This window comes from Monomorium pharaonis, chromosome 3, assembly GCF_013373865.1.
Source record: "Monomorium pharaonis isolate MP-MQ-018 chromosome 3, ASM1337386v2, whole genome shotgun sequence".
Taxonomy (NCBI): domain Eukaryota; kingdom Metazoa; phylum Arthropoda; class Insecta; order Hymenoptera; family Formicidae; genus Monomorium; species Monomorium pharaonis.
In genome coordinates this window covers 29,636,527-29,651,096 of record NC_050469.1, presented here as the reverse complement: position 1 = coordinate 29,651,096, position 14,570 = coordinate 29,636,527, and the positions used below count along the sequence as shown (strand labels likewise).

The window sequence follows — 14,570 nt, the reverse complement described above, 5'->3', positions numbered from 1 at the left end:
GTTCTCCATTCAACTTTAGTTCTGCAATAGAATAACAATACGAGTTGCTTTGCATAGCAATCGTTTCAAAAGTCTCATTCTGGTATTCAAATATCTAATATGCATGCGGAAACATGCAGTATAAAAATTGTACAACATTACATTATGTATATGTGTAACATGTATGCGTAACAAAAAAGTATTCGAAATCCTTCAATTTTTAAATTTTACAATTTACATATTTTTTGTTAGGGGTGTCAAAAACTTTTTATCCACAAAAATATATTACATTGATTAAATTTTCAAGTAAAATAGACTTGTTTAATGATTAAATATTTATAAACATTTAAGTTTCAATGTAAGTGTGTTGGTTAAATTTTATGCTAAATTATTATTTTTCAATCAGAATTAAATTCAATTCAAAGGTCATTGATTAAACACGGTAAATATTTCTTTCGACGAGAATCCTACAACTTTATTAAAATTCATGATAATTAAAGGAATACGAATACTTTCACGAATAACTACATTGCTTTAGTTAGGATAAATGTATGCAATTCAACAATTTGCAAACATCTCGCTTTCATTTCGTAAGTGTGATAACATATAACAGTGTTCATTCGTATGAATGCATAATGCTTCTTATAATTACAAAAAAAGATTTTAAAATAACATTAAGTATGCTAAACTGTGAGTTGTTGTTAAATAATTATCAATACAAATAGCACAAATTGCTTATTGTTATTCTAAAAACTCTTTTTTTTTAACAATGTTATACAAATAATGATGATTTGGAATAATAAAACGGAATAACTACAATAAATAATTAAGCTGTACAGAAGCCAGTCAACCATTTAGCATCTATCGTATACATCATTTAATTTTGTTTTAAAATGACGATTGATGAGAAAATCATCTGTGAAAAATATATATAGGGTCACTGCATTAGTCGCTAAGCAATAACTAATGTCACTAGTATATAAATAACTGTTTAAGAAAAATATTAAAATAATAAAACATCGAAATAATAAATTGCAAATAGATATTTTAAATTTAATTTTCATACAAATTTGATTAAAGTGTTATTTTATATAATATAATTATATTACATTTTTATATAATTTTGGATCAATTTCTTACTTGTTCATTGACTATGTGTGTATGAATAACGCAATGACCCTATTATTATTAATAAAATGTTAATTAAAATAATCTTTTATAATTATCTCTATAATATATAAGATTTTACGTAAAATACTATTATAATGCAATAAATAATATAAATAATGCAATAAATTTCAAGAAGATAATTATTAAAGAAACTAATAACTCTTCTCATACTGTTCTTATCGTTGAAAATATACAAACAAAACATAAACAAAATTGTAAGTATTATGAAATAAAATATTAATGACAGCTAGAGTATTGAATTTAAGAATCCTTTAGCAAAAAATTTAATGTATTATTTTATTTTTCAGTAGATAATAGAAGAAACTAAAAAACCTTCATATAATTGCAAAATATAAAATAATTAGTAATAATCAGAAAAAATAAAAAAAATAAAAAAGTATTAGTAAAAGAAAATTTAATTGTCAATATAAATAATTTTTTATCTATGTTTTTATTATATCTGTTGTATTTTGTATCGTTAATATCTTCCTGAAATTTTATAGCATTAGAATTTCATTACAGAAAAATTTGAAATAATGTCTTGTTAAAATCTCAATAATGTTAAATTGATTAGATAGTAACGACAGCATTGACAAATTGAGATAATGTGACGTATTTTCTAATAAAAAGTATAAATATATACATATAAAGTCTTATCTCGGAATAAAATCGATCTCATTAAGGAATTTCTCTTTCATTCATCGATCTCAAAAAATCGAAGTGAAAGTCAAATAATTGATTCTTTACTTTAAATAAATTCAACTGTAAAATGCTACTTTATTCTAAAAAGTTATTCGATTAGTCTTCAGTACAAATATAATCGCTAAAGGTATTCTTTAGACAGTATGGCCTGTTATTCACTCAATCTCTCAAAATATCTGGTTTTGTTGAATGTAGCTAATCTCATACTGATAATCAAATATAATTGTTACTAGATTTTTGTTGTGTTATATATGGTATATATATAAAAATATTAACAATAGTATATTTCAATACTTGTACGTCAAAAATGGTTCTTTTCTCACCTGTCAATTCAAACTTAAAAACCACACTTTGACACATAGATAACAAAAAATTAATTTAAATGCTTTAATTATAATTTTTATACTTCTGGAAATACTCCTTGTGTACAAATAACTTTATATAACTATGTGCAAATGGTTTCCCTAACACAAATCCCTAATATTCTTTCATATTCCTGTACTTCTTAAATATTTTGGTCATTTTTTAGCAATTTAACAATCTATAAACATTAAAGTATTTTGCAAAATATATTCAAAACATACTACTAAATAAATATTTGCATATAGCATGGATTATTAATGACAAAAAATTTAAACTGTTATTGAACCGCGATTGCCACTTTTTAAATGATTGTTTAAAATATAAATTAATATATGTTTCTATATATCTTTTCATCTTTTTTAATGGTCAGATACAGGCAAATAACATATCTGGCATCTATTAATTACAAAGATTAAGTGATATCGTATTATTAACTTGGACAAAAAATAATTATAATTATATGTATATCGTTTCTGAATCACACGCTTCTGATCAAACGTGCATTTAAAATCACACTCAATAAATTTCTCTTTTCAATAATTTATTTTCCTCTTACTAAATTAATATTTTTTCCTATAAAACATTCATGTCTTGATATTAGAAAGAATTAAACACGAAATGAAAAAGAAGTTTCAATCAAAAAGATATACAGAATTATTAAATGAAATATATAGAATTAACAGTCAATCCATCAATAACACAAAATGGATGTTAACATATATGTAAGATGACCAGATATCCTGAATTTGAATTTTGTTCCGCATTAAAACTGTCCTACAAAGAGTTCCGGATTAAACCAAATTGGTTCAGATTTAACTTTTTTAATATTTTTATTTATATAGATTATATTCATTTATAGAATTATTGGAGACATACATGTGTAATGCACGTCATAGTCAATTTTTATATTAAGATTGAGAACACTATTGTTTTTATATTTAAATTTTTTGTTTATATCTTATGGAAAAGAGTATTTAATACTTGATATTAATTTATAAGAAGTGTTTTTTCTGAATAGTCATATATTAATACTGGCATAAAAAAATTAACGCAAAACTTTTTATGACACACAATCAAGGTTTTTTTTCTTCTTTCATGGTTACATCTGACACATTCACACCTTAAATATCTTCACCTTACGTAATGTTTTCGCATAACTTATCAGAGAATTTTGACGTCTTTTAAGGAGATGCTGGAGATGGATCTGTTTTACCGATTAAACGCGATTATTATTCTAGTGAAAAATCTTTTTGTTTTTTCGTTCTCGATATAAAATCCAATTCACAAATTAATATTAATAAGTGTACTTTAATTATGAAAAAGAATTTCCAAATCTGTAAAAGAAATATATACAAAATCTTATTAACGATGTGCATGAATGACTACATTATCGATCCCGATTAAGTTTGAGGAACAGTTCAGCAAAAAAGGGGATCCAGCTTATATTAAATGACGAAATGTCACAATTTCGCATATTTTAATAATATAATAATAATATAACATGCATTTTATGTTTAAATGTGGTAACTAATACAAAAAATAATGATATAATCATATATGTTTTTCTTAGTAAAGAAAATTATTTAAGCAAAAAATTGTCCAAAATATCACAGTAATTCTTAAGTTTCTGTTCTAATTCATAAACAGAAATATGTCTTTCTTTATTTAGTCAAAAACGTATATGTACATTATTAGTAGAACAAGGGCTGTAATAAAGAATACTACATCCGATATCTGCATTCAATCAGAATCATGCAATCCAAACGAATTTTAATTAAACAAATATTAATTAAAATAAGATAATATCAAACATTATTCGCTAGAATGACTGTGTTTTTGAACTTCGCCATTTGCCTTGTGCCAAAATTAAAAAAATGTGATCAATGGTTTACGTTCAAGATACATAAGAACCGCTATTGTAATTACTGCGCGCCTCGTGTTTTGGCGAATGCTCGTGCAATGCAAACTCCTGTACCGAACCGCACTCGAAACCCGGACAATATAAGCAAATGTAGCGTTCTGGATTCTTCGAGATCTGCTGCATTGTGTTCACAGTCACGTACATAACATTATCTGAATTTACTTGTACGTTTGCCGGTCGCAACTGATAAGACATGTCTCCTTCTGTTATTACATAATGCACAACGTTACCACTGAGATTATTCATCTGTTGCTGCTGTTGCAATTGTTGTTGCATCTGCAATTGTAGCCGTTGCTGCAACTGCTGTGTTTGCTGCTGCTGCTGCAATCGTTGTTGCTGTTGCTGCTGTAATTGTTGGCGCAATTGTTGCTGTTGCAGCTGTTGTTGGAGCTGCTGCGTCTGTTGTTGCTGGTGCTGAGACTGTAGTTGTGATTGTTGTTGCAGTTGCAACGACTGTTGCTGCATTTGTGACGGCTGCTGTTGTTGCAGTGACTGGAAATATGGAGGAGGCGGTCTAGGTTTTTGATAAGTAGTTTGTAAAAATGGTTTAACGGCTACAGTGCCAGTACTTTGCTGCACTTGGACTGATTTGTTTAATGTATAGCTGATGTGAGGCGGCAAGTTATGATGATAGGCTGTCCTCGGAAGATTCTGTAATGTAGCATTAACATTATCCGATGATGGAGTCACTTCTTGAGACAACGTCTCTTTTGATTTGGATACATCGGCAATTGTGTTAGTTTTGGTAAGAGGTAATGGCTTCACACCGATCACTTGGCATTGTCGAGAGTTGGGGGCGTTAATCACTCGACCGAGTGTATTCGGAGGATGATCCACGTTGATGGATGAAGGTATGTTATTGATCGCCACGGAAGAAACGAGACGATCCTGAGTCGCTGTTGAGGGCTGGAAAGAATTGAATGTCGGTTTTGTTGGCCGAATTTGTGCATTGTTGATCGAAGATACTTGATGCTCACTTTTCTTGTCTTGATGAGGCAATTGAACCTCATGTATCGACATATGTCCTTTCAAATTTTGCTCGGACTCGAATGACAAGCCGCACACCCAACAGACCTGCTTCTCTAAGGGAATGCTTGTCAGCTCTGCCAAGGACTTCACACGCAGGAAAGATTTAGGTATGGAACTCATGGCGTTCTCTGGTAACTTAAGCTCTTGTCTCGCTTGTGGTGACACTGAGTGATTTACATGATTCTCAAGCGTCTTGTTAGCGTTCGAAATGCTTGGACTTCCATCCAGTTGCGTATTTCTTGATTCCCTCGAAGTTATTACGTTAATTTGAGCATTTGAACTCGCACTCTCATTCATGTCGCTCGATGTCTGCAAAGTTTTCGTGGGTGAAGAGGCTGGAGTCGCATTGTTGGAACGTCGCGTTTGTTCATCGGTAACAACGGAATTGGACATCTTTGATTTCGCATCTTCTTGTATATTCTGTTTAGTGGAGGGTGTATCGGCATTTCTCCTGACCCCAGTTGATACTGAACTCTCTTCATTTTCTGACAACATTATCGTTAGATCATCCTCATCCGAGTCTTCACAATTTCTCGAATTACTATTTTGCTTTGACTGCGCGACTGCGACATTAGACGAAGGAACTTGTACTGAAACTTGCGAGACCTCCTTGGTTGTTTGTTCTTCATTATTGGAGCGTACTGATCCTCTCGGCATCGCAGTCTTGGATTGATTCAAGAGTCTTTCCAGAAGTGATTCTTGTTGATCGTCTGGTTTATCACAGCTCTGTATAGTTTGTGGCACAATCTTCTCAACTAAATCGTTCTCACCAAAAGAACTCAAATGCATACAAGGTAGATCATTCGTGGTGGTGTTCTTTTGTAAATTCTCGTTAAAATTGTGATCACTGATGTCACGATAAATCACCTCGCATGTGATCGGTGTCTGTTGTAACTCGTTGTTATTCTTGTGTGTCTGTGCATGTCTCTGGAATAGATCAAAATTGTTGTGATGAGATTGGCAATGGGAACACACAAATTCCGCATGCAACTCGCCATGGGTCTGCCAGTGCTCTTCAAAGTTCTGTAAGGATTGCCACATGGATGTGCACACCTTGCAGATGTATACTTTTTTTAAAGCGGTGACAGCCGCGCAAGTGTAGTGCAGATGCACGTCACGTTTCTGCGTATGGTCTAATGAATGCATTTCAAAAGACATCCTGCTGCAAAACATCTTCTCGCAGAAACCGCATACCAGCAATATTTTGACATTTGAGAATCCACCGCGAGAATCGACGGTATTCTGGCAGACCGCCTTGTGCGATTTCAAATCGGCTTGGGTGACAAAGGGCAAATTGCATTCTTGGCACACATGGTCGGCCATCTTCCAGTAAATCTCTCTCGACTTGTCGTTGCCCATGTACAACGGTTGTTCAAGGATTTTTTCGCCGACGAAGGAAAGCCTCGGGAATGAATTACGACTAGCCAGGAAAAGTGGATTCTTCGTGTGATTCTGGAAATGATTGATGAAGAGAGACCCGTAACCATAAAAGACCACCTTACACACATTGCAGATGAAATTTACCGTGCCCTTGCAATCACGATTACTATGCATCGTCAGATGAAGTACCATATCCTCGAGAGAGTGCAGTATCTTCTTGCAGGCAATACAGAGCAATTTGGCTTTCCTATTGATCCGTCTGTTTTTGTTACAAAGCGTGTTTTTCCCGGAATGCTGTGCGTAATGCGCCTTGAAGCATTCGATGCGTCGAAACACTGTCCAACAAGTGATGCATAACAAAACGATCTCGATCTGAACGTTCGCGCCCACATTTGTATCATGTTTCTTGTTTATCTCGAAATCGTGACACTTGCAGATACTAAAAGATTCCGTCGATTGAAATTTCGAGGACGCTTCGACGATACAGTTTTTCTCTTTCTCCGAGTTCTGCGTTATTGTCGTCTGCTCGGCATTGTTTGCTATAAGCATCGGCACTTTTTCCGCAACTCGCTCTGCAATATGCTCTGTCGCTGATGAGTTCAAAGGTTTGCTTGTTTCCTTAGCTTCCTTAGTTTCTTTGGATTCCTTAGCTTCCTTGGATTCCTTGGCTTCATTGATTTCTTTAATATTTCGTTGTAATACTTTCGAAGCAACAAGGTTCTCCGCATTTGATTTGTTTGCATTTTCCAACAGTCTTTTTTCTTGTTCACTAATACCGTTTCCGGCTTCTGTTATCTCAGCCTCTTTTGTAACTATTTCTACCAAACTTTCCGTGGTATCATTAGAAAATCGATCGTTGTTCTCGGTAGACTCTGGAGGAGTAGAATCAATATTATCTTCAATATACGTATACGTACTCCGAAGATCATTGGCCATATGCTTAAGCATGTGCTGAAGCATTTCATTATATGTAGTGAAGGTCCGTGGACAAGTTGTGCATGATGGTTGGCATTTTGATTTCGGATCCTGATTCAAAGCAGATTTCGACTTCAAAGATTTTGATTTAGCTTCGACTTCGTTTAATTTTTTTTGTTTTTGTTTACGACGTTTGCGCATGACTGTCGATGAGGAAGTCGAGGAAGTCGAGAAAGAAGAAGGAGGAGTTTCAAAATCAGAATCATCATCAGATTTATTCGACGAGCTCTCCGAATCTTTGCTACCCTTTTTACTTACAATTATGTTGTCCACTGCAGTCTGCCTTTTTTTGTATGGTTCATCGCCATGCCCTATCAAAATCTTCGATTTTATAGATGTATTATTAATTGACATTTTAAGATTGGTTGCTTTGTTATGTAATTTCGATGATGTATCTGATCTCCTCTTGCTCGAGTTTAAGGAAGCGTCTGATGTATTAACGTCTATCTCTTTTGTATTTTTATGCGGGATTTTAGATACAATTCCGCTATCCTTAGATCGAGTAAAGTCATTCTTAGTGATGATTCCAACATTCGCATCATTTGAAAGATTCTTAGTGACGGACGACTTGGGTCTGGACGTATCATTATGTTCTGTCGACTTTGTTGACGCTAAAGTCGTTTGTTTCTTCGGTGATGAAAGTTTTCCAGGCGATTCAACTGGTGCATTACGTTTCGTGGAAGACATAGATGTGGAAGGTAAAATCAAAACACTTTCGCATTCCGCATTCGCCGATTTCTTAAGAACAGGGAGTGTTTCCGATGGTGACGATGATTGCATAGAAGCGACAGTTTTTTGTATCGGTGGTTTCACTTGATATGCGGCAAACGCGTTTCGCCATTTTTTTAAATGGTTTGGTGATAAAGCCGTAATCTTATTTTCGGATGACCTTGGTGAGGAAGTTATACACTGACTCTTGGATGCAATCCTTCGAATCTTGAATGGAGTATTCTCATCTCTGTTTTCCATTTGAAATATTCTATGATTTGAATCTGTAACTAAAATTGGAATTAATAAAACTGTATTAAATATAATTAAAGCGTTTTCCATGAGACTCAAACAAATTTACTTTAAAAAACTATAAGTTATAATGCTACATTATTCTTTATCAGTTATAGTTTAAACAATTATATTTGGCAAGAAATTAAACAAAAAACGAGAAATACAAATATAAAAATAAAACACTTAAAAATAAATAACACTTATAATAAATAAACACTTAAAAATAAATAAATATAATTTTCGCAAGAAACAAGCCCAGGAGTTTTTTATTTAATAGGTTCTTAAAATATTATTTAAACCTAAAACTTTGTTCTCATACTTATTATAAGTTCAGAAAAAAATTACATAATTACAATGTTATAAAAAATGCAAAACAATATTTTTGTTAAAAGCAATTGTAAATTTTTGTATATAGAAGAAATATTGTTTAATACTTTAAATAATATTTTTTCCTTCCTTTATACCATTATTGATATTATATAAAAAAAAGATAAATGTACCATATTAGATAAATACAATAGGTAATAAATAATTTTTTCCTTTTAAAGAGATTTTTTAAAAAAGATCTTTTACAATCTTTTAACTGTTACTATATATGTACTACTACTATATGTACGAAGAAAAATTATCATATTTATAAAATAAATGTTTAAAGAAAATTTACAATTTTTGGACTTGTGTGATTTTCATAGAAACTGTTTCAATTATGAAAAAATAAAATTAAGTAAAATTTCGAAGAAAGTACCTATTACTGGACTTTTTTCCATAGACAATGATTTCTCATTCATACTTTGTTTCCTGGACAGAGTAGGACTTGGACTACGATCTTCTGTATCCGCATCCGTCGTACTTCTCCTTCGTAAACGCACGTGTGTGTACATCTTTAATCCACGAGATTTAAGTTGAAAATTCGAAGTCATCATACAGTTCACATATCTCTTCGTTAAATGTTCGATCTCACTCGCTGAATATTTGCCATCTTCAGGAAAATACGGTAAATTATCCAGTTTTATCATTAGGACTCTAGGCTTCCTAAACAGCTTGTATTTTTTTCTTAGTTTATGCTTTGATTTTGTTGAAGAACGTCTTTGAACGGAATTATTGGGAGTAGTTAATGAGGAATCCTCAGGGCGATCTTTCGTTTCCAAAATCCTGTAGTTTGGCAAAATTGATTTCTCTTGAGATTCTAAAGAGATTATTAAATTTTGTAATAATTTCGGTCGGTCCAATTCTTTTTCTTTTTCTTCTTCTTCTATTGATTTAGACATAATGTTCTCCGAAAGCTTTTTGCTTTCTCGCCACTTAATAACATCTTCGTTGTCCATTTCTTCCAATCTTGTTAAAACAATTTGCGCCGTGTGACTAATCTGTACATCCGTTTTCTCTTCGTTAATATTCTCAAGAGGCAAATAAGATTCATTCTGATTATTACTTTCAATTGCTTTTCTACTTGTAGACGCATCTTCACTATCAGAATCACTCAATATTATTAATCGACATCTTTTTTTTGGTACAGATTCTTTAACTGAAATCAAGGTCTCTTGCTCTTCAGTTTCATTATCAGACCAACAATGTTTTCTCTTAAATTTCCACTCGTTGATCTCTCTTACCTTTTTGGCCATAAATTGCAGTTTTCTGTGAAACAACTGTGATTTTGGAGTATTTGGAGACAAACAGTCAGACAGAGAGAATTTGCTGCCGGTGTGCAAGTTCAAGTCTGTGCTCTTGTCGCTTAACGATAAGACAGATGAAGGACAGTCTTTTGTGTTTACATTGTTAAGTAAGACAGATGAGTTGCCTTTCTGATAAAATTTGTACGGCAAAGTACGTGCACATGCACAAGTTACAATGTCATCGGAAATGTCATCAGAGTCCTCTTCCAGTGCTTGGCAAGTCGATAAAAAATTGTTAATCACACTCTGTTCAGAGCTCTGCTCGTCCTGCTTATTATCTCCGTAATATTTTCCAATTTTGTTATACGATTGATTGTACCAGGAAGTACTTTGCTCATCCGCTTTATTTTCTGACGGTCCCGCTGTTACCTCGTTTACTTTAGCAGATTCCATCTTTTTCAATGCTTGCTTCTTTTTAAAAGCGTCCTTTTTTCGTCGTTTAATCAAATCACTCTTTAATACTCCATATTTCCATGTAAAACGTCTCCTTTTGTTTTTGAGTGAATGCAAATTTTCTCGTTCCTTTTTCTTCGTTGTATTTGGCAAACGTGTAAGCTTTACTAAAATATCTTTAGTTGTGATATCATTGACATCTCTCTCTTGCTCCTGTGTCAATCCTGCATCATTCGTTTGTGCCATCAAATTTAAACTTGCGTCTATGGGCAAAGTATTACTACTGCTTGGTGATGCATCGAATAATTCCTCGTCGGAAATATCCATCTGTAATATAGTTAACGTGAATTATAAATCTTCAAAAATGCAGAAAAACAATAAAATGTATAAAACTATATAGTATATAAATATATAAGTCTTAAAATATCTTCAATAAAGTGTTATCAATCAAATTGTTTTCTCTAAAATTATTAAGCACAATAATTTTTTTCAACAAAATTTTGTCTTTTATATACATATTAGACACAATATTGTCTTTTAACTTTGAAAAAGACAAAAAAATAATTTTTTTCTATGTGCTTCAGTAAAATTCCAATATAAAATAATAATAGTAATTTTTTACATTTTTAAATAAATATTTAATATCTAATTTACTCAGAAGCTTCTTTATGTCTATATAGAATATATTATCTCTACACCACAATTTAACTCTGTGCTCTTAAATTAGTTAATCTATTCAATGCCTACTTATAAACATTTTATTCAAATATTTTGTTAGTACTAATAATTTTTCGATCTAAATTGACAACCTCAGAGTATTTACTATTGTAAAAAAATGTTTTGAGAATTTCCATATTTTTCAGAAATTTTGTTCAAAATATCAGATAAAATAACAAAACTTTTTTAACATAACTTTAAAATTTATTTTATTATATATAATGTTCCTTAATCATATAAATTCTTAATCATCATTTAAAAAGCCATATTGAATTTTAAATATTAAATTTGAAGAAATTTGAAAAAATTGAGAAAGTACTAAAAAAAAAAGTGAACTAAACATGACAAATAATAAACTTGGATCAAGGATATAATTCAAAAGGTAATTAAATACACAAGTTAATTTAAAGCAATATACAACTTTGTATATTATTCACTCGTTTAAAAACTTATGAGCTACGCGAATATATGTAGATGTGCCACAATACGATGCTAATTGTTGACATTTTACATTAACACCAAAAAATAATCAAAGAAACAATCTTGTCAGAGAAAAAGAGATAGAATTTAATTATAAAAACTTATAAAAATTATAAAAATTAAAATCCTCCAAAAATCCATGCAATTTTCAAGTGTAAAAAATAAATTCCTCGAAGTATCTATCATTCTGTCCAAAGTACATCATTTTTATTTACATTCGGTGAACAACAAGGGTAAAACAATATCCCTAATTTTCTATCACAGCTCTGTTTAATCAAACGTTCTAGGAAATATTTACAAACAAAATTGAAATACGTAGTTGCAACTGATATATTTGCATAAAAACAGAATGCACAGTAACGCTTATGCAAAGTACAAGGAATGCAAGAATAGTTGATAAATACTATTAAACTGAAATGATCGCATCCCAAAATTCGCTTTATAAATTAGAGAAAGAAATTCGCAACGTTCGAACGTTCCAAAAAATGTGGTCCACTACGCTCGAACATCATACTTATTATTCGCTGTTTCATTTCTTATAACCTACACACTGCCAATCGAGAAGAATTAATTCAAAACTCGCTGAAGGTTTTGCCGTTCGCCGCCGATGAGTCATCCATAACTGCGTTCTACCCGTTCTACATCATACCGACACAAGACTTCTCTAACCTGGACCTCTATAATCTTTCTGTGTTTACCACACACACTGCAAAATAAAAGCACGCAAGGAGGAAAGCACGAGCATAAAGAAAGGCGAAAGAAGTTAAATTAAAGCTTTAAGAGGACAGAGAAAATAATAGGATCGTCGTTCTCACTTACCTGTACGAGGAGGTTATGTATAGGTTAGTTTCGCTTGCTTAACCGTTCCGGTTGTCTTCGGTTGCTCTCGCGTTCACCTGTTCCCACTCCAATTGCTTCTTCGATTTTCGAATCGTCTCTACGACACAAGATACGGCACGATAAGCTACGAATGAATAAACTTCACTTACGTTTCACAATCACCTTCAATCGAGAGAACGGCGCGACGCGCGGAGGAGTCCTCGGAGACTTTAACGGTTATATTTAGATTTGTCGCGCGGCAGGTGAGGTAAGGTTAGAATTGATTGGTGCGACTCGGCAAGTCGGCAAATCAACCGGCACAGGGGCGCGAGTACAACGGTGCACGTGGTGCGTCGCAAACGGTGGCGAGTTCCGATGATTTCGATCGGCATTGATTTCCGTGGATCGCGTTAACCACATTAGATGCGTGCTTCGATACGAAGCCTGCTTACCTTACCTCGTCGTCATCCGGAGTTCCGGAGCGCACGATTCCGATTTAATCGGCGTCCGTTCGTTTTTTTATTCTTTCGTTCGTTCGTTTGCTCGTATTGTAATTTTCTCTTCGATCCCTCACGTGACGAACGTAAAAAAAAAAAATGGGATGTCGCGCTGTGTTGAGCGACTCGCACGCCACGGGCGTAGGAAGAGAAATGGAATGGAATGGAATGCGAAACTTGCGAAAGGAAGACCGGCGGCACACTTCAAAGGCTTCTTTGTTCTTCAATGCGTCACCGCACTCACGTGATCGTCGTGTTATAGTTCGATATATATATGTATGTATATATACGTATAGCGAATACCTTAGAGCGACTCTAGTATCTTGGTCACAAGGTTTTAGGGACCGTATATAAATATAAGTATAAATATATATTTATATATTTACATTTTTTTTTTTCTAATTATTACCTATGCAACACAAAATAACAACATTTCAGCAATATTGCAACACACTGCAACGTTTCGACAGTACTACTCCAGACATTGCAAGAGATGCAACATTGCTCGAATGTTCTTGTATCTTTGTATTTGCAGTATTTATGTATGTTAATCCTCCATTTGCAGTCCACACCTCTTTTGTCCATCCAAAGTTTTCTTGTTGAGTATTCTAGACTTTCAAAAAATCTGAAGAAATTTAAAGTTATTTTTCAATATCTTTATTACATAATTATTATATATAGGTTTTTAATTCAAATGTAAAAATGTAATAAAAATTGAAATTTGAGTGGATCAAATTAAGAATAAAATTTTACTTGTGCCAAAAAAGATCCAGATTGCGGACGGAGAATGAGCTAATATTAAATCATTAACTTTATCTATTGATTCTAGAAGAATCAGTTATTATTTTTATAATATCATATGTGTATGGGCTTGCACGCTTGTATACTACGAATGTACAAAATTTCCCTCGCTTCTGTTGACCTATGTCGCAAAGGTAGATCGCGTCTTAACTGACCACTTCATATTCAATCTCTTGATCCAATGAAAAACTATAAACACCGCCCGTTGTGAGTGGCTACGATTACGCAACGTGATCAAATGGGACGCGTTCTTCGAATGACGAATTTGGCTTGTATTTTTCTCATGTCTATTTCTATCCTGTAGAGTAACTTAATTTAATCTCAGTTCTCTCTCAGCTCATTCTTTTTCTTAAAACAAAAATAAATCTATTTTTTTAAACTAGAGAACAAAAATTTTAGTTTGAGTCGAGCATATCTATGAAATGTGATGATACAGCATTAAATATATCAAGTTATGACCAATTTTTTGGCAACTTTTAGTACATTATAAAAAAGTGATTATTGAAATATTTCTTTTACGTATTTAGAACCGTGTAGAGAGAAAGAGAGAGACACAGAGAGAGAGAAAGAGGTGTTTTTAACAAATATATCATAAATATAAGAGAATCTTTTTCATAATCTTTCGTGAGAACAGCAGGGAACAATTAATATTTAACAAAATTATTAACG

General features: G+C 32.6%; 1 protein-coding gene across 9 annotated transcripts; it reads right to left on the bottom strand.

The window, feature by feature from the left end:
- Positions 1 to 2,758: 2,758 nt before the first annotated feature.
- On the bottom strand, positions 2,759 to 14,434 carry LOC105837691. 9 transcript variants are annotated; one of them, XM_012682668.3, is made up of 5 exons: positions 13,056 to 14,434; positions 12,604 to 12,721; positions 12,332 to 12,490; positions 9,267 to 10,914; positions 2,759 to 8,517 (listed from the first exon to the last, which is right to left on the bottom strand). In XM_012682668.3, exons 3-5 carry the CDS (start codon positions 12,398 to 12,400, stop codon positions 4,109 to 4,111), a joined length of 6,126 nt encoding a protein of 2,041 aa, XP_012538122.1. In that variant the 5' UTR covers positions 12,401 to 12,490; positions 12,604 to 12,721; positions 13,056 to 14,434; the 3' UTR covers positions 2,759 to 4,108. The 9 variants fall into 9 exon arrangements, with proteins under 9 accessions (XP_012538122.1, XP_012538123.1, XP_012538121.1 ...); XM_012682669.3 differs by having other exon boundaries at positions 13,061 to 14,434; XM_012682667.3 differs by lacking the exon at positions 13,056 to 14,434 and adding an exon at positions 12,787 to 13,049.
- Between the last annotated feature and the right edge of the window lie 136 nt (positions 14,435 to 14,570).